Source organism: Pleurodeles waltl, chromosome 9 (assembly GCF_031143425.1).
Source record: "Pleurodeles waltl isolate 20211129_DDA chromosome 9, aPleWal1.hap1.20221129, whole genome shotgun sequence".
Classification (NCBI taxonomy): domain Eukaryota; kingdom Metazoa; phylum Chordata; class Amphibia; order Caudata; family Salamandridae; genus Pleurodeles; species Pleurodeles waltl.
In genome coordinates, this window is record NC_090448.1 from 820,327,205 (window position 1) to 820,345,954 (window position 18,750).

At 44.6% G+C, this 18,750-nt stretch overlaps 1 protein-coding gene across 1 annotated transcript in view; it reads left to right on the top strand.

The window, feature by feature from the left end:
- Positions 1-18,750, top strand: part of RAB4B (RAB4B, member RAS oncogene family) — a 152,130-nt gene that overhangs the window by 86,816 nt on the left and 46,564 nt on the right. Inside the window, exons 3-4 of the mRNA XM_069208109.1 lie at positions 1,896-2,010; positions 17,694-17,756. Coding sequence (XP_069064210.1) covers positions 1,896-2,010; positions 17,694-17,756 — 178 coding nt within the window. The remainder of the gene's footprint in view (positions 1-1,895; positions 2,011-17,693; positions 17,757-18,750) is intronic.

Below are 18,750 nucleotides of genomic sequence, written 5' to 3' on the forward strand. Positions count from 1 at the left end.
AACGGGAAGAAAAAGCAAAGCCAGCAACTCACAGTGAATTCTTTAAGCAGTTTCATTATTTCAGGCCTTAAGTTATAAAATCATCTCTGGACACGTGTTTCAAGGTCAATCCTTTCTTCAGCAGAGAAAAATATAAAAGTTTTTCACCCTCGTAGGTGCAGCCAGTGCTGGAGGTGTTCCAGGCATCTCTTTCTTACTGCAAAGACCGGCATGGCTTCAGCTTGTCTAATTACAGGCACCTGATTAGTCTCTTAAAATACTAGTCCGCCCCAGTGGGCCTCTCAAGTGAGCAGTGCATGCTGGTTGTGGTGGTCCTGCAGTTTTTTCATTTTGCACCAAGTGGGTTGCTGGAGCCAAACGAGATAATGACCCAAAGTGCAAAACCTTTGTAGGCGAATCCAAAGTAAAATTGTCAGATTTGCTGTGAATAACCCAACCTGATTGCTCTTATATGACAATCCATTTTTAGTCACACAGACCTGCTTCGATGTGCAGTGGTGCTGCCTTCCCGGCTGGACAGGCCGGTTAATTATCAAAAACGAAGTTGTCCTCATGTGAAAGCGCACTCCCAACAGGTTAATATAAACGGGAAGAAAAAGCAAAGCCAGCAACTCACAGTGAATTCTTTAAGCAGTTTAATTATTCCAGGCCTTAAGTTATAAAATTATCTCTGGACACGTGTTTCAAGGTCAATCCTTTCTTCAAAACTTAAGGCCTGGAATAATGAAACTGCTTAAAGAATTCACTGTGAGTTGCTGGCTTTGCTTTTTCTTCCCGTTTATATTAACCTGTTGGGAGTGCGCTTTCACATGAGGACAACTTCGTTTTTGATAATTAACCGGCCTGTCCAGCCGGGAAGGCAGCACCACAGCACATCGAAGCAGGTCTGTGTGACTAAAAATGGATTGTCACATAAGAGCAATCAGGTTGGGTTATTCACAGCAAATCTGACAATTTTACTTTGGATTCGCCTACAAAGGTTTTGCACTTTGGGTCATTATCTCGTTTGGCTCCAGCAACCCACTTGGGGCAAAATGAAAAAATTGCAGGACCACCACAACCAGCATGCACTGCTCACTTGAGAGGCCCACTGGGGCGGACTAGTATTTAAAGAGACTAATCAGGTGCCTGTAATTAGACAAGCTCAAGCCATGCCGGTCTTTGCAGTAAGAAAGAGATGCCTGGAACACCTCCAGCACTGGCTGCACCTACGAGGGTGAAACACTTTTATATTTTTCTCTGACATTTGAAATCTTAAAGATTTTAATCTAGAAATCCTGCCAGCATCAATAGGGCGTCAGGCCATTGTAGTTTCCAGTGACACACTTAGTGGGGGGGAGGATGTACGGCGGTGACATGAACAAACCTCACCTGTATGATGCAAACGTACCTAATTTTAAAGTATTAAATCTGGACCATTCAGGAAAAACCTGAAGGACATAAAAGAAGTTCATTTTCATCTTAATTGCTGGATGTTTATTATTACGAAACCTTAAACATGCCTGGGCAAACCGGTTTGTGAACATCCATTCTTTCAAGGTAAAACTAAACAATTTGAAAATTGTGCTGAGGGAAAAGAACTGGGGACAAATTTTACACTCTGTAATGTGTACGGCAGATAGATGATGCCACACGATCTCGGCATTCTGTGGTCTCCAAGCTGTTCATTAGGTAGTTTTGCTCACTAGTCAAAGTGCGCCCACAAGTGTGGGTAGGCAGCATCTTATTAGGCAGTGCCCACCTTTCATCTACAATGTTTCCAACCACGCCAAAGCATTTCTTTTTGAACGCCTGATTCATAAATGAATTATTTAAAATATGTAACAAAATTAAGTGCAGTATTGATTAACAAACATTGTGATTCTTCAAAACTTACCTCCTTTTTCTCTTCTCAGTTAAACAAGATTCAAATCACACAATAGGCGTGGAGTTCGGCTCGCGAGTAGTGAACGTTGGAGGAAAGAGTGTGAAGCTTCAGATCTGGGATACGGCTGGGCAAGAGCGCTTTCGGTAAGGAAATCTGACCTGAGCAAGAGTGTAACTGCCCCTTGCAAAGGATAGAGAAACTAGCTTGGACAGTGCTGGTCGTGTTTGCTGTTGTGTAGGGTTAGGGTTTCCTTAAGCTTCCGTGAGACACAGAACCTGGCGACACATGGGAATGCACAGTGCAAGGTTTCTTCCTCACCAGAACAAGTACAGCACAAGCCAAAGCAGTGCAAGCTTCCTCAAGTAAGAAATGGAGTGAGAGAATATGAATGTGTTGTTTAATTGTGTCTGATGATTGTTGTTTTACGTTATGCTGTGCCTGATGGGTTATGCATGTGTGTGATGGTTTTTGTTGGTACACTCTGTATTGAGTGCCACAGTCGAATCAGTTGAGCACACAGTCTATTTCTAGCGCCTTACAATTATCACAGCCTCTTTCCATTTTAGCTTCTGGGCTACGCCCCCGTCTCTCCAAAGACACTGTAACAAGCTCTTTACCCTTTGTTAGGTCTTTGGTGTCTGCATCTATGTCTCCCAGCAGTGACCGGCATCACAAATACTTTATTGGGTGAAGGCCCCAGCTAAAGCACCAAGGAAGCAGGGATCCCGAATGGGACGTTGTTACTTGCCAAGGGAAAAATGCAACAAAAGGCTGAGGAAGTGGTCAACAACGGGAACATAGTGGGTAGGCATGCGGGCACATGGTCTGAGCAGCAAGAATGGGGGTGATGAAGTTGTAGAACACAAGATAGGCTGAGGGCGGCAGTGAGGGACATAGCTCTGGAGATGTAAACAGAGCGATAGTACTTGGCTCCGTGAGGACATCATCTTTGTACTGAAACAGTGCTTTGTTCTTGGTAGTGAGACCTAGTGCAAGTTTTGCAGGGTTCATATTGTTCGTCCTGGGTCACATACACACTCTGCATACAGCTCTTAGATGTAGAGGGGAACCTTTGCTTGAGAAAATAATCAGTGCCATGGTGGTATTCAGGTAATGTCACTGCCACTGTGGCCGCAGTGTATGTCGCCTCAGAACTTTGAAGGCAATGCTGTGTTTACTTGTATGATCCATCCTTATTAAAGATATGAAACCCACAAAGGCTCTTCCTTAAGGTGCCCAGGATGCTCTCAAAGTGCCCTAGCGCCTAGGTATAGCATATGGGTTTGTCTTGAACCTAAGCTGTTGATTTGTGTGTCTGCTTTTTAAAAGTCCTTAACCTGGTTTGGGCAGAGTCTGACCACATGTTGAAGGTACATGCAAGCGCTGTATGTGGATTTGTGTTCTACTCATGAATCAAAAGCAGAAAGGTGGGTCATAAGATTGTCTGGGTTATTTATAGTTTTGGGAATGCCTCTTTAAAACATCTTGCTTTTGACCCTTCTATTCTCATCTGCATTATTCCATGCCTAAATGTACAACATTTTTTCAGTTTTAATGTGTCCCCCGAAATATTTGCTTTTTCAGGAGAGGAATCAGTGCCCTGTAACCTCTTGCTTGCAGCGGAAAGTTACTGTAGATTATATCTGCACAGAGTGCATGGGGACACCAATAAAAGTGTATAAAAGCCCTTTGCGACATAACTCGTCTCACAAGTATTTCAGCTGGCATTGTATTGCAAAGCAACAGATCCCGTATTGACCCTCAGAGTTTCCCTAATTTGTTTTCAGGTGCATTCCTGGTGAAAGTGTGCATCTCTAATTACGGTTTCCTGCTTGGCCTTTTTTCAGAAAATAAATGGATGTCCTTGGGTCACAGCAAGTTGAGGTAGCAAGAGCTAGAGAATTCCAAGTGGCCCATAGTAAAGGCCAAGGACCCGTTCGTTGATAGTTCTGCTTACTCAGACCTGGAGAATAACTCGTAGTATCCAGCTAATGTTAACTGCCCGTTCTATCTCTCACTCTTTTCCCGCCACCACACATAAGTGTTGCGACCCACGACAGAAAACACTGCTGTACTCATTCGTGCATAAAACCAAAACAGTTTCTATATGTGCACCTCTAAAAAGGCAAATGGTGTACAATGATGCCTGTATGACAGTGATTATAAGCACCTCATAGGGAGGTGTGACGCAAAATACAAATGCAATTCGAATTAAAAATAAGTCACAGTCCTCATTCTACAACTACAGCTGAAAATAGCTTTTTGCTTGACATCCACAAAAGGAACTTGGCAGATGTGAATGGTTTTCCTACTGCCTAATTGTACGCAATGACTCCCTAAATATACATACTGGTAGACCCACATAAGAAGTGGGCATTAAGAGTGTCAAGGCATGGTTACCATGCAAGTTTGTGAACTCATCACAGAAGTCACTCGGTAAGAAGCCTGGAAAGATGTGCCCGGGGTGGTTTCCAGAGCATTGCTGTTTTGCTTTATGCATAGGGGTAAATAGTTCATCTGCACCCACGACTTCAAGCTAATTGTATTTGCGCACTTATTTATACAGCAGACTCCTCACTTAAAATGGTAGTCGGTTGCTACTGCCAAAAATGAGAAACAGAACTGATAAACAAACGTATGCAAAATAAAAACCAATCAAAACATTTGCTGAGATAGGAATAAAAATACTATATTTCAATGAAAAAAAACAGTAAAGCTGAAGAGAAAAGGAGAAAGACTAGCCGAGTGGTAGCAATCAACAATCTATATTTAACAAACATAAGATAAAAAATCAGTCCAGCTCAATAATCCTTAGATGTATTTGTTTTTTCGTTGTTCAGAAATGTTGCTAATCAGTCTAGTCCTCAGGCATGCACATAGTAACCTGGAATTAGGAAGAAAGTGAAACGTCACTTGAAAGTGTAACTGGGTGCTGCTGCACAATATGAGAAACACCAAATAACCCCAAAAAGAAAGTGCAAAAAAATAATATATATATGTTCGATGGCATGTGTAGCTGCAGATACACATGCTGTGCATTATCCTGCCATCTAGTGTTGGGCTCGGAGTGTTACAAGTTGTTTTTCTTCGAAGAAGTCTTTTCGAGTCACAAGACCGAGGGACTCCTCCCTTTCGGCTCCATTGCGCATGGGCGTCTACTCCATCTTAGATTGTTTTCTTTCCGCCATCGGGTTCGGACGTGTTCCTCTTCGCGCCGTGTTTCGGTTCGGAAAAGATCGTTATCAATCAGAAAATTCGACGGTATTGTATGCGCTCGGTACCGGGTTAGTGCTAGCACATCGACACCGAAGAAAGAAGAGCTCCGGCAGCCCTTCGGGGCTTCCACTCCTCGGCAGGGCCTGGTCGGCCCGACTGCGTCCATCTTCAAAGCTCATGGAACGGACCCTCTTCCGCATCTGCCCCAACTGCCACGCTAAGTATCCTTATACAGACCAACACTTGGTCTGTAATCTGTGTTTGTCCCCCGAACACAAAGAGGATACTTGCGAGGCCTGTCGGGCATTTCGAACCAAGAAGACACTGCAGGATCGTAGAGCTCGAAGACTTCAGATGGCGTCGAAAACGGCCGGACACCCCGATGTCGAAGATGAGACATTCTCCATTCGAGATTCTGACTCGGACGAGTCTGAGAGTGAGCAGCCGAAAACGCAACAAACCGTGAGTAAACCAGCCCCAGCAAAAACTCTCTTGAAAATCATGAAGGCCAAGGGGACGCCACCGCCGGCAGGCCTTGGCTTTACCCGAAAACACGGTGACCAAACATCGGCACTGAAAAAGGCCTCCCAGCAGCCGAAGACATCTGACTCCGGTCGAGATACCGGCTCCGAACAGACTCGGCACCGAGATACCGGCTCCGACCAGACTCTACACCAAGACATTGGCACCCCGAAAGCCGAAAAGGTTTCCTCGGAACTGAAAAAAGACTGCCGAAAAGGTTTCGGTGCCAAAACATGCAGCCTCTGAGCCGAAACACAGCTCCTATACAGAGGAACAGGGCCTTTCCACACAATTACAAGGCCACAGGTTTGAACAAGAACTGGGCATGGGAGAGCCAGACCATACCCAGAGGAGGCTCCATATACAAAAAGACACAGGGAAAATCAGAACTTTTCCTCCAATAAAGATGAAGCGGAAGCTCTCATTCCATGAGGCAGAAATGCAGCCAAAAGCAAAAGTAGCTAAAGAAAAAAACACCACCACAGTTTTCTCCACAGCCATCGCCACCGCACCCGCCGCATATTTCCCCAGTAGCAACACCCCCAATGATGCAGTCACCAACGCACACAGGGATGAGCCAAGATGACCCGGATGCATGGGATTTTTATGATGCACCGATCTCAGATAATAGTCCGGATTGCTACCCTGCAAGGCCATCACCACCTGAGGACAAGTACTGCTTACATGCAGGTGGTTTCCAGGGCAGCTACTTTTCATAACGTAGCTTTGCATGCAGAGCCCATAGAAGATGACTTCTTGTTCAACACCCTGTCATCTACGCACAGCCAATACCAGAGTTTGCCAATGTTACCAGGCATGTTAAAACATGCCAAACAGGTGTTTCAAGACCCAGTCAAGAGCAGAGCCATCACACCTAGGGTGGAGAAGAAATATAAACCTCCCCCTACGGACCCTGTGCACATTACACAACAGTTAACTCCTGATTCTGTGGTAGTAGGAGCAGCCCGGAAAAGGGCAAACTCACAAACTTCTGGAGACGCACCACCGCCTGACAAAGAAAGTCGGAAATTCGATGCAGCAGGCAAAAGGGTGGCATCACAGGCAGCCAATCAATGGCGAATTGCCAATTCGCAAGCTCTACTGGCAAGATACGACAGGGCACATTGGGATGAAATGCAACATCTCATTCACCACCTTCCCAAAGAGTTCCAGAAACGTGCCCAACAGGTTGTCGAGGAGGGCCAAACTATCTCCAACAACCAAATAAGGTCGGCTATGGACTCAGCAGACACGGCGGCCAGGACAGTAAACACGGCAGTAACCATTTGGAGACACGCGTGGCTATGGACCTCCGGATTTAAGCCAGAAATCCAGCAGGCTGTGCTGAATATGCCTTTCAACAGACAACAATTGTTTGGGCCGGAGGTGGATACAGCGATAGACAAACTGAAGAAAGACACTGACACAGCCAAAGCCATGGGCGCGCTCTACTCCCCACAGAGCAGAGGCACTTTTAGGAAGCTGCACTTTAGAGGGGGGTTTCGGGCCCAGACCACAGAGCCTTCCACCTCACAAGTCAGACCCACATATCAGGGCCAATATCAAAGGGGAGGTTTTCGAGGACATTATAGGGGTGGACAGTTCCCTAAAACAAGAGGGAAATTCCAAAGCCCAAAAACCCCACAAACTAAACAGTGACTTCAACGTCACAAACCCCCACCACACAACACCAGTGGGGGGGAGGCTCACAGATTATTATCAAACCTGGGAACACATAACTACAGACGCGTGGGTCCTAGCCATTATCCAACATGGTTATTGCAAAGAATTCCTACATTTTCCACCAGATGTGCCTCCAAGAGCACACAGCATGTCCAAACAACACTTAGATCTGTTACAACTAGAAGTCCAAGCATTGTTACAAAAAGAAGCAATAGAACTAGTACCCAACCATCAAATAGGAACAGGTGTTTACTCCCTGTATTTCCTAATTCCAAAAAAGGACAAAACACTGAGACCCATATTAGACCTCAGAACACTAAATCATTACATCAAATCAGATCATTTTCACATGGTGACACTCCAAGACGTGATTCCCTTGCTCAAACCACAGGACTACATGTCAACATTAGATCTCAAAGATGCTTATTTCCACTTTACCCATACATCCTTCCCACAGGAAATACTTAGGGTTCGTAATCTAAGGCGTGCATTACCAATTCAAAGTGTTACAGTTCGGCATCACAACAGCCCCAAGGGTATTCACAAAATGTCTTGCAGTAGTAGCTGCTCACATCAGAAGACAGCACATGCATGTATTCCCTTACTTAGACGATTGGTTAATAAAAACCAGCACTCAGCAACAGTGTCTTCTACACACAAACTACGTCATAGAAACCCTTCACAAGTTGGGGTTCTCTATAAACTACCAGAAATCACATCTATATCCGTGTCAAATAAAACAATACCTAGGAGCAACAATCAAGACACAAAGAGGATTGCCACTCCAAGTCCACAAAGGGTACAAGCCTTCCAAAATGTAATACTAAACATGAACCCAAACCAACACTATCAAGTGAGGTTTGTAATGAAACTCCTAGGCATGATGTCTTCCTGCATAGCCATTGTCCCAGACGCAAGACTACACATGCGGCCCTTAAAACAGTGCCTAGCAACACAATGGACACAAGCACAGGGTCAACTTCAAGATCTAGTGTTGATAGACCGCCAAACACACTCCTCGCTTCAATGGTGGAATCCTATAAATTTAAACCAAGGGCGGCCATTTCAAGACCCAGTGCCTCAATACGTGATCACAACAGATGCTTCCATGATAGGGTGGGGAGCACACCTCAACTAGCACAGCATACAGCGACAATGGGACGTTCTACAAAGGCAATTGCATATAAACCATTTAGAGCTGTTAGCAGTGTTTCTAGCATTGAAAGCATTTCAACCGCTAATAGCCCACAAACACATTCTTGTCAAAACAGACAACATGACAACAATGTATTACCTAAACAAACAGGGAGGGACACACTCATCACAACTGTGTCTCTTAGCACAAAAGATTTGGCATTGGGTGATTCACAATCACATTCGCCTAATAGCACAGTATATCCCAGGAATTCAAAACCAGTTAGCCGACAATCTCAGTCGAGATCACCAACAAACACACAAATGGGAAATTCATCCCCGCATACTACAAACTTACTTTCGAAGCTGGGGAACACCACAAATAGACCTATTTGCAACAAAAGAAAACACAAAATGCCAAAACTTCGTGTCCAGGTATCCACACCCTCACTCCAAGGGCAATGCGTTATGGATGAGTTGGTCAGGGATATTTGCTTATGCTTTTCCCCCCTCCCACTCCTTCCGGATCTGGTAAACAAATTGAGTCATAACAAACTCAAACTAATACTAATAGCACCAACCTGGGCTCGCCAACCATGGTATACAACACTTCTGGATCTGTCAGTAGTACCTCATATCAAACTACCAAACAGACCAGATCTGTTAGCGCAACACAAACAACAGATCACAATCCAGCATCGCTCAGTCTAGCAATCTGGCTCCTGAAGTCTTAGAATTTAGACACTTAGACCTTACACAAGAATGTATAGAGGTCATTAAACAAGCTAGAAAACCTACTACAAGACATTGTTACGCAAATAAATGGAAAAGATTTGTCTATTACTGCCATAATAGTCAAATTCAACCACTACATGCTTCCGCAAAAAACATTGTAAGCTACTTATTACACTTAGAAAAATCTAATCTAGCTTTTTCTTCCATTAAAATACATCTCACAGCAATATATGCCTATCTGCAGATTACACATTCAACATGACTCTTTAGAATCCCAGTCATCAAAGCATTTATGGAGGGTTTAAAAAGAATCATACCCCGAAAACACCACCAGTTCCCTCATGGAACCTCAATATTGTATTAACACGACTCATGGGTCCACCATTTGAACCCATGCACTCTTGTGAGATGCAATACTTAACCTGGAAATTAGCCTTCCTAATAGCTATCACATCTCTTAGAAGAGTAAGTGAAATACAAGCATTTACTATACAAGAACCCTTTGTACAAATACACAAACATAAAGTGGTTCTCCGTACAAATCCCAAATTCTTACCAAACGTTATATCATCGTTCCAACTAAACCAAACAGTGGAACTCCCAGTCTTTTTTCCACAACTAGACTCAGTAGCCGAAAGAGCCTTACATACGTTAGACATCAAAGGAGCACTAATGTATTACATTGATAGAACAAAACAATTTCGCAAGACAAAACAATTGTTTGTAGCCTTCCAAAAACCTCATGCAGGAAATCCAATATCCAAACAAGGCATTGCCAGATGGATAGTGAAATGTATTCAGACCTGCTATATTAAAGCAAAAAGAGATCTGCCTATTACGCCAAAGGCGCACTCCACTAGAAAGAAAGGCGCCACAATGGCCTTTTTAGGAAATATACCTATGACAGAAATCTGTAAGGCAGCCACATGGTCTACGCCTCATGCATTCACAAAACATTACCGTGTAGATGTGTTAACAACACAACAAGCCACAGTAAAACAGGCAGTATTACGAACATTATTTCAGAAAACTTCAAATCCTACAGGCTAGCCACCGCTTTTGGGGAGGTAACTGCTTACTAGTCTATGCACAGCTTGTGTATTTGCAGCTACACATGCCATCGAACGGAAAATGTCACTCACCCAGTGTACATCTGTTCGTGGCATGAGACGCTGCAGATTCACATGCGCCCTCCCACCTCCCCGGGAGCCTGTAGCCGTTATAAGTTGATGAAACTTGTACATTTGTAAATTTGTAAATATATACTATTTTTAGACACATTATGTACATACATACTCACTCCATTGTATGGGCACTTTCACTATATACACAACCCCTACCTCACCCTCTGCGGGGAAAACAATCTAAGATGGAGTCGAAGCCCATGCGCAATGGAGCCGAAAGGGAGGAGTCCCTCAGTCTCGTGACTCGAAAAGACTTCTTCGAAGAAAAACAACTTGTAACACTCCGAGCCCAACACTAGATGGAAGGATAATGCACCGCATGTGAATCTGCAGCGTCTCATGCCACGTACAGATGTACACTGGGTAAGTGACATTTTCCGTATATATATATATTAGCTGAAATATCATGTTTCCCCCATATTATTGGGTTCACATCTGGCAGTTCCCTGCAAAAACCGCAAAAAGAAACTGTTTCCTGATCAGAGAAAATGAGAACCAGCAGTTGTCTGTCATTTTCTTTCCTACATTTATGAAGTGATAGCAGGAGTGTTGAGAGTCAGGCAGTCCTGTTTCTAAATATCTCAGCTGCAGTTGTAAACCGAGTCCATTCCCAAACCGAGAAACCCTAAATCAGTCTGCACACACAGTAATTGCTATTTCTCACTATATGATTATTTATTGCCTACTATTTGTCTACAGGTGTAAGTCATTAGAATTATTGTAAATATTATAGATAACTAAGAAGTAATTATACAAAGTAGGCAAAGGTAAAATAAGCTCCTAACATTTCACCACACAATCCTGTCCTATCAGACTTCTAAGTCATAGCTGTCTGTTAAACAGCATCTTTGTACGAATTTTACATAATATGCTGTCATGTAATGGCTGCTTTATCTGCATGCGTGTGAGTGTGTGTTTATATAGTGTTTCAAATTCGGATTTCAGCCTGGGAACTTAGGAATAAAGCAGAAAACTGTTGTTTGGAACTTGCAGGGAGAAGTGTAAAACTACCTTGTGGATTTCTGTTTCTCTAATATCTGTGTATAGTTGTATAAAAACAGAACTTTTACCTCACTCGCGCTGCAAATGCATCTATTGTCTCATGCAGCAGATCTGTTTTGGGGTGTGCCTCCTTTCACAAGTCTATTCCAGGTTGCCCTTCAGACACAACCTTTATTTAGTTGTGCCCCTCACAGCAGGTTAGTTTCTGGCCCGGAGAACCCACAACAGTGTAATACAGGTGTGATATTTCTGCATCAGCTTAGCTAAAAATGTGATCTAGGAAGACAAAAGACTAAGCCTCACCTAAGCCCTCCCCAATTTGCACAACGGAATCTGCATTTCCACCCCTAAACCCTGAGAACTGCGCATCAGTAAGTGGCTCCACGTGTTGTCTTTGGCATTGTCACACCATGCACCTCATATTTGGGCAGCTCGTCACTGCTGGTGTCCTTTCGCCCCTACGGATTCTGGAGGGTCCTCTACTGGTTCCCGTCTGGTGGGTCTGCGCCCAGCACCAGTCAGGCCGATTGAATCCATGGGTGGATCTGGACCGGTGCCGGTCGTACCACCTTGACCTTCCTCGATGCCAGACCTATTGTCAACACTCCCAGCTCTGTCCCCATTCTCATCCCCAACTTCCACACAAAGCCGGAGGGGCGTTGCCCAGCACAGAATCCAGCACTGACTTGAGCCTTACCCTCTAGACCAGAGCCTGAGCCCTGTTCCTACAGGCTAGGACTTAGGGAAGATTGGGAGGGGCCACTGGACCCTGATGAATACCAGCCACTAGTCCTTAACATGGATTGGTGTGAGGAATTGGCAGATATCATTGGACTGGACACCTCCCCAGATAAAGGCATGGTCTTTCCTCCTACCACACCAACAGAGGAGGGAGCTTCTTTTGCTATGGTGATGTGAAGGGCGGCCGAGGTCCCTGACCTTAACCTGCTCTCAGTGGTAGTCAAGATTAACCTCTTGACAGAAGTACTTCAGCCGGGAGTTACCCACTCGGAGCTGCTTCTCCCATTTAAAGAAGCCTTAAAGAAGTCCTGCTTAGGACCTAGTCCAAGCCGATCACAGGGGCTGCTGTGAACAGAACAATTGCCCTTGGCCATTGTCTTGCCCAGGGGAATCCCAATTTCCACAAGCAACACCCCACCCCGGAGAGCTTGGTGGTCCAAGCCTCCAGTTCCCTTGTATAACCTGGTACATTCCCTAGAACCCCACCAGATAGGGAATCCAAGACGTTGGACACCTTAGGCAAGAACATTTTTTATTCAACCAGCCTGGCACTGCAGTCTGTGAATACTGCATGCTTTTTGGACTGTTACTCCATGCACTGTGGTATTCAGTTGTGCAGGTACTCCCCATTGTCCCGGAGGAGGCCCAGGCCATTCTTTCCCAAGCTATGGCAGGTGGGAGAGATTCAGCCAAGAGCACAATCGGATGTGGGCTGGACACGACCAACTCACTAAGCAGAGCAGTTGCATCATTAATGGCTTACGACACCACGCCTGGCTGAGACTGACTGGCTTTTCAGGAGATTTGCAATCCTTGCTTATGGAAATGCCCTTTGATTGATTGCTCCATTCTCTTTGGGGACAAGGCAGACTTGGTGCTTGAACACTTCAAGGATAGCAGAGCTACGTCTAGGTCCTTGGGCCTTTCGATGGCCCCCTCCTATCCCAGTCCACCTTTCGTGGCCAGGTAAGGAGCTTCCAGTCCTGTCTTTACCCAACCAATCACCACAGTACGCAAGCTTCCCAACCTCTGCGTGGCAAAGGATGTAGTACTCCCAAGCCCGATGGGTCAGTGAGCCAGAGGTCGGGCCATTCCACTAGCCCCATTGGCAGCTTTCAAACCTCTTTAGTTCGCACTCTAGCCATCGTGGGAGGCAGGCTATGTCATCAACTGCACCACTGGGGGCCACTAACATCAGACCGCTGGGTTCTCCAGATTGTCCGAAGGGGCTACTGCCTCCCCGACTACTCCTCCACCCATGCCACCCACTTGCTATAGGCTAACAGAAGAGTATTTCTCCTTCCTCTGGCAGAAAGTAGCGCCTCTCTTTGCAAAGGGAGCCATAGAGTGGGTATTGACACCAGAAGTAGGTTGTGATTGTTATTCCTACTACTTTCTTGTTCCCACAAAGAACTAAGGCCTTCGCCCTATCCTAGACCTGCACCCTCTTAATTTCTTCCTCAAGATGAGAAATTCAGAATGCTCATGCTTGCTCAATCCCTGTCTGCCCTTTATCCGGGAAACTGGATGGTGGCGTTAGACTTACAGGGTACATATTTCCACATTCCCAGCTCGCCTGTCCACAGGTGTTACCTGTGGTTCACTGTGGGCCACAAGTACTTTCATTTTGCTGTGCTCCATTTGGCCTTGTCAGAACCACTGCAGTGTTCACTAAGGTGATGGCGGTGGTTGTAACTCATCTGCAGAGATCAGCAGTACCAGTCTTTCCCCAGATCTTGTAGGGAACTGCAAAAGTTCTGCAGTGGTGGTTAACGAACCACGATTGGGTCATCAACAGACCTCCTCACCCTTCCCCAACCAGATCTGACAGTGGTGTCAGATGTCTCTCTCCTGGGATGAGGCAGTCATCTTGGGGAGGAGGAGATCAGACACCTATGGTCTCTGGTGGAATCTACATCAACGTGCTGGAGCTCCAGGTGATCCTACTGGCATTGAAAAACTTTACACGCTCCATCAAGGGAAGACTAGCACAGACATTCGGAGACAACAATACCACAGTTGGTACTGCAACAAGCAAGGTGGGGTGGGGGTTGTGGGCCCTTCGTGAAGTGGCAGTGCACCTCTGGACATGGCTGGAACATCAGGGCATATCCCTGGTGGTTCAGCACCTGACGGGCTCTCAGAACGCCAATGCAGACTAACTCAGTTGGAAATGCCTAGTGGATCACAGATGGCGTCTCCATCCTGAGATGAGGCAAGGTCTCTTTCAGCAGTGGGAAGGCAAGATCTGTTTGCCACTGCTGAAAATACACAATGTCATCAGTTTGGCACACTGAAGTTTCCATGGTGGCTCTCTCTCTCTCTGAGATACTTCTAGTGTTGAGCTTAGCTCAGGCCTCCTGTACGCCTTTCCGCCCATACCACTCCTGCCCAGAGTTCTCAAGAAGATCAGGAGCAACTGGACTAAAGTCATCCTTGTGACTGACTTTGGCATGGGCTCAGAGTTAGATGTACTGAACTGTTGAGCATGGCCATCGATCTTTCGATCAGGCTGCCCCTTCGGCAAGATCTTCTGTTGCACAGCAGGTGAGGGTTCTCCACCCAAAATTGACAACTCTCCGCATTTATGCGTGGAATTGAGCAGCGACAGTTGACCGTTTTCAACGTTCTGCTCGATATCTGTAATGTTATCTTGACAGCCAGGTGACACTCTACCAAGATGGTATATGCCTGCTACTGTGACAAGTTTGGGGCATGGTGTGCAGAAAAGCAAGTTGACCCTCTTTTTGCTCCCTTTTCTCAGGTCCTTCTGTTTATTTTTTTCTCTTGCCCAGCAGAGCTCTGCGTTGGGCACCTTAAAGGGCTATCTTTCTGCCATTGTGGCCTTTCTGCGGTTGCCAGATCAGTTATCCCTCTTCATATCCCATGTTGTAAATATGTTTTTCGAAAGGTTTTCAAAATATTTTTCTACCTTGACTGTTTCATACCTAAGTGGGACCTCAGTCTCATGCTTACATTTCTGATGTGTCCTCCTTTTGAGCCTCTACATAACTGTCCTCTCAGGTTCCTTACCATTAAGACGGCCCTCCTAGTGGTGATATGTCTACCCATTGGGTCAGTGAGCTCTACGTTTTGTCAACTAATCCTCCTTACTTAACCATCTTTTCAGACAACGCTGGTTCTTCGCACTAGACCTTTCTTTCTGCCAAAAGTCGTCACTTCCTTTCATGTAGGCCAGCTGATCACCCTGCCTACCTTGTATTCTCCACATCCCTCTGAAGAAGAAAGTGACTCCAACAGCTTGACCCAAAAAGAGTGTTGTCGCTCTACCTTGACTGCACAAAAGACTTCCGGGTGGGCGACCAACTCTTTGAGATACGTCCTAGCACAGAAAGTGAAAGCTGTGTAGAAACGGACACATCTTCTGAGGGATTGTGCCTTGCATTAAAATCTGCTGCACACTAGCCAAGAGGCAACTCCCTGAGAGCTTGCATGCTCATTTCACTAGAGCCAAGGGTGGGACCACCTCGTTAGCACATGGAGTTCTGGTCCAGGACATCTGCCGAACAGCAGTGTGGGCTTCTCTGCAAGTACTACTGCCTGGACAGTATGGTCCATCAGGATGGTCACTTTGTGCATTCTGTCCTACAGGTCTTTTTTTTATAAGGAATCTGCAGCTAGAAGTCTGTCAGATGAACAAGTTACTTACCTTCGGTAATACCCTATCTAGTAGAGTCTCTCTAGCCGCAGATTCCTTACCAGCCCACCCATCCTCCCTGCTCTGTGACCCGATCTCTAGAGACTGACTTTGTTTCCCCTTTCAGTGCCCTAGTTTTCCACACCAGTGGTCATTGTTCCTTGTGGCTCCGTGCTCTGTCATGGCAAGTGTAAAAAGAAACAGACATCAGCGTACTGGGGTATGGCGCCTTGATAGGCACCGTGCACGTCACTTCCAACACTGGCGACACTGAGCAGACACCGAATGACGCCACTTACTGGTGCACAGGGGTACTGCTTATAAAACATTTCTGGATCCATTCTGAGCTCTGGAGATAATTGTAAGGAATTTGCAGCTAGATAAAGTCTTTACCAGATAAGGCACTGCCGAAGGTAAGTAGCTTGTCCATCTAGGCTCTGTACTTGTTTCATAATAGCCATTCATTTTAATGCACAAAGTTTAATCATGTTAGCATACAGCCAGGCCTTTATTGTATGCAACATGACAATTGCATATAGATTTGCCACACACGACTGGGAAAGGAATAAAAATGCAGGATAGCAATTTAAAAAAATCTCCTAAGGATCAAAAGGTGAAAATGTCAGACAAATTAATTAATTCTGTGTCTGATGTATTTGTTTCTTTTGTTCTCAAATATTGATGAACAGTCATGTCCTCGCACTAGAACGGTATTCATTGTGTGGCTTAGAACTGTTCCCTTTTTGGTAATTTCGCCATTAATGAGAGGCTGCGAAACAATAAAACTGTCTAAGCGTCTGGGATATTAAAGCAAGTGATCAAAACTTGAGGGGTAGTAAATACTTCACACGTTTTGAAAGCAGCTCAACACGAATTTAGTCGACAACTGCCTTGAAATGTTCAGTTGTCAGGGATTATTTTATTCAAGGTAATAATGTTCAGCACCGAGTTTGGAGTCGAGAGCGCTCAACAGTTTTGCGCTCATTACTTCCACGGATTGACCTTACCATTGTTGGTGATTTAAAGATGCGATGAGGAATCAGGTTTGAGAAAGCTGAGTACTGGTAGTGGTGCAACGGCAGAACCAGATTTTTACTTAAACTTCTAGGGCATTTGCAAGTTTAACTATTTCAGAACTTGCTTGATGAAGTCAGACACTTTAAAAAATAAACCAGTGTTATTTGACTTTGCTTTGGTTTTTTAAGAACCAGATTGGTCTTTGAAATAAAAATTGTTTTACAACAACCGAAGCAGAGAAAATATCTTCAAAATCCACATTTTGCTCCTCTTTTGTTTGGCGTCTTTGTCCAAGCAGATGACAAGCGGTGTCCATACGGGCGTGACCTGAAGTTTATGCTGGACTGGAGTTCAGAGGTTTCTTGATGCCTGGTGATGTCGTCATACTACGTCCGATTTTGAGCCTGGGTTTATTTGATGTTAGTTACACTAATAAATTATGGGAGCATTGAGGTCACACCTCCCCCCGCGGAAGGTCCGTCATTGTTCAGGACGCTCTGTGAAGGTCTGGGAGCTTTACCTCGGACTTCTGTTGCAGAGTACAGTTCAAACGAACATGGAGCTGTATTGTTCGAAAGAGCCTGCTGAAAGGTGTTTGGTGTTTAAAGTGTACAATAGAGCTTCTCCCATCCAATTAAATTTCCAATCTAAACTAGTTTTCTCCAGGTGAATTCTACTCCGGGACATAAAGTCCCTAAGGCTTACACCATGTTTCTAAAATATTGATGTATTATTTGTGTTTTTTCAACATGAGTAACCCAGGACACACTTTCACAAGAACTGTGTCGAAAAAGAAACTACATTTTGGATAGCCCAATAAATGTATTGTTTTATCTAAATGCGTGAGAGGGAGAGATTTTAGATTTTACCTAAGCTTTTCTCCAACATCTTTGCATTGTCCTAGTTGCACTAATATGTATCATTTTTCCACTAGATCAGTCACCCGGAGCTATTACCGCGGTGCTGCAGGGGCACTCCTCGTTTACGACATAACCAGGTGGGTTACTATTGCCATACTTTGTAGGGTGGCGAGGGTCTTGTGACCGAGTAATAATGCAATTATTTTTGATGCCTTTACAATCTTTGTTTTTGTTGGGTATTTTAGTATCATAACCTTTTGCTTTCCAAAGCCCCATTTAAGGCCACAGAGATTTTACAAAAGAAGCTATGTGCTAACAAGGTTATAAAGCATTTCTGCTGCATTTTTCATACTTGCCATTAAAAATGTTTTTTCACCTTTGTACATGGCAGCCATTTTCTTCCTAAAGAATTTTGTACTAAACTTCCTTCCCTTGTTGATCCTCTTGCTGTAAACCTTCATAAAAGAGATTCAGAACTTTTCTGTGCAGACATTCAAAGCATTCTTGCTGAGGATATCGTGAAACATAACCCAGTCTCGTTGCACGAGACAACAAGGGAATGTTATCCTGAATTTGGGAAAAGTTGTTTATTTTTAAAATAAAAATGGTTCTGAAAGAAAGCAGATTTTGTCCACAACGTTTTATGACAAAGAGAAGAAAAGTTAAGAGCCTCATGTAAAGATAGTGTTTGATGGCATTGGTATATAATTGAAGATTTAATTTTTTTGGTGCCCAGGGGCAGTCTTTGACTTGGTAAAGTGTTGCTATTGGATCCTATTGCTATAGGACATGCGTATAGGTATTTTATTTTTGTCAAGCTTAAATCCAAAGAAATTGTTCAAGAAGAGTGGGAGAAAGGAATCTTATCTGGCCAATGACAGAAGAGCAGGGTTGTCTCGGATTTTCAGTAGTCTGGAAAAAAAGCTACGTTTGTGGCATGTGTAGCTGTAAACACAAATGCTGTGCATATGCCTGCCATCTAGTGTTGGGCTGGAACGTGTACCAAATGTTTTTCTTTGAAGAAGTCTTGGAGTCACAAGGTTCAGTGACTCCACCTATTGCTGGTTATGCACATGGACATCTGCTCCATTGTTAGGCTGTTTTTCCTGCTATGTCAAAAACACTGTTCAC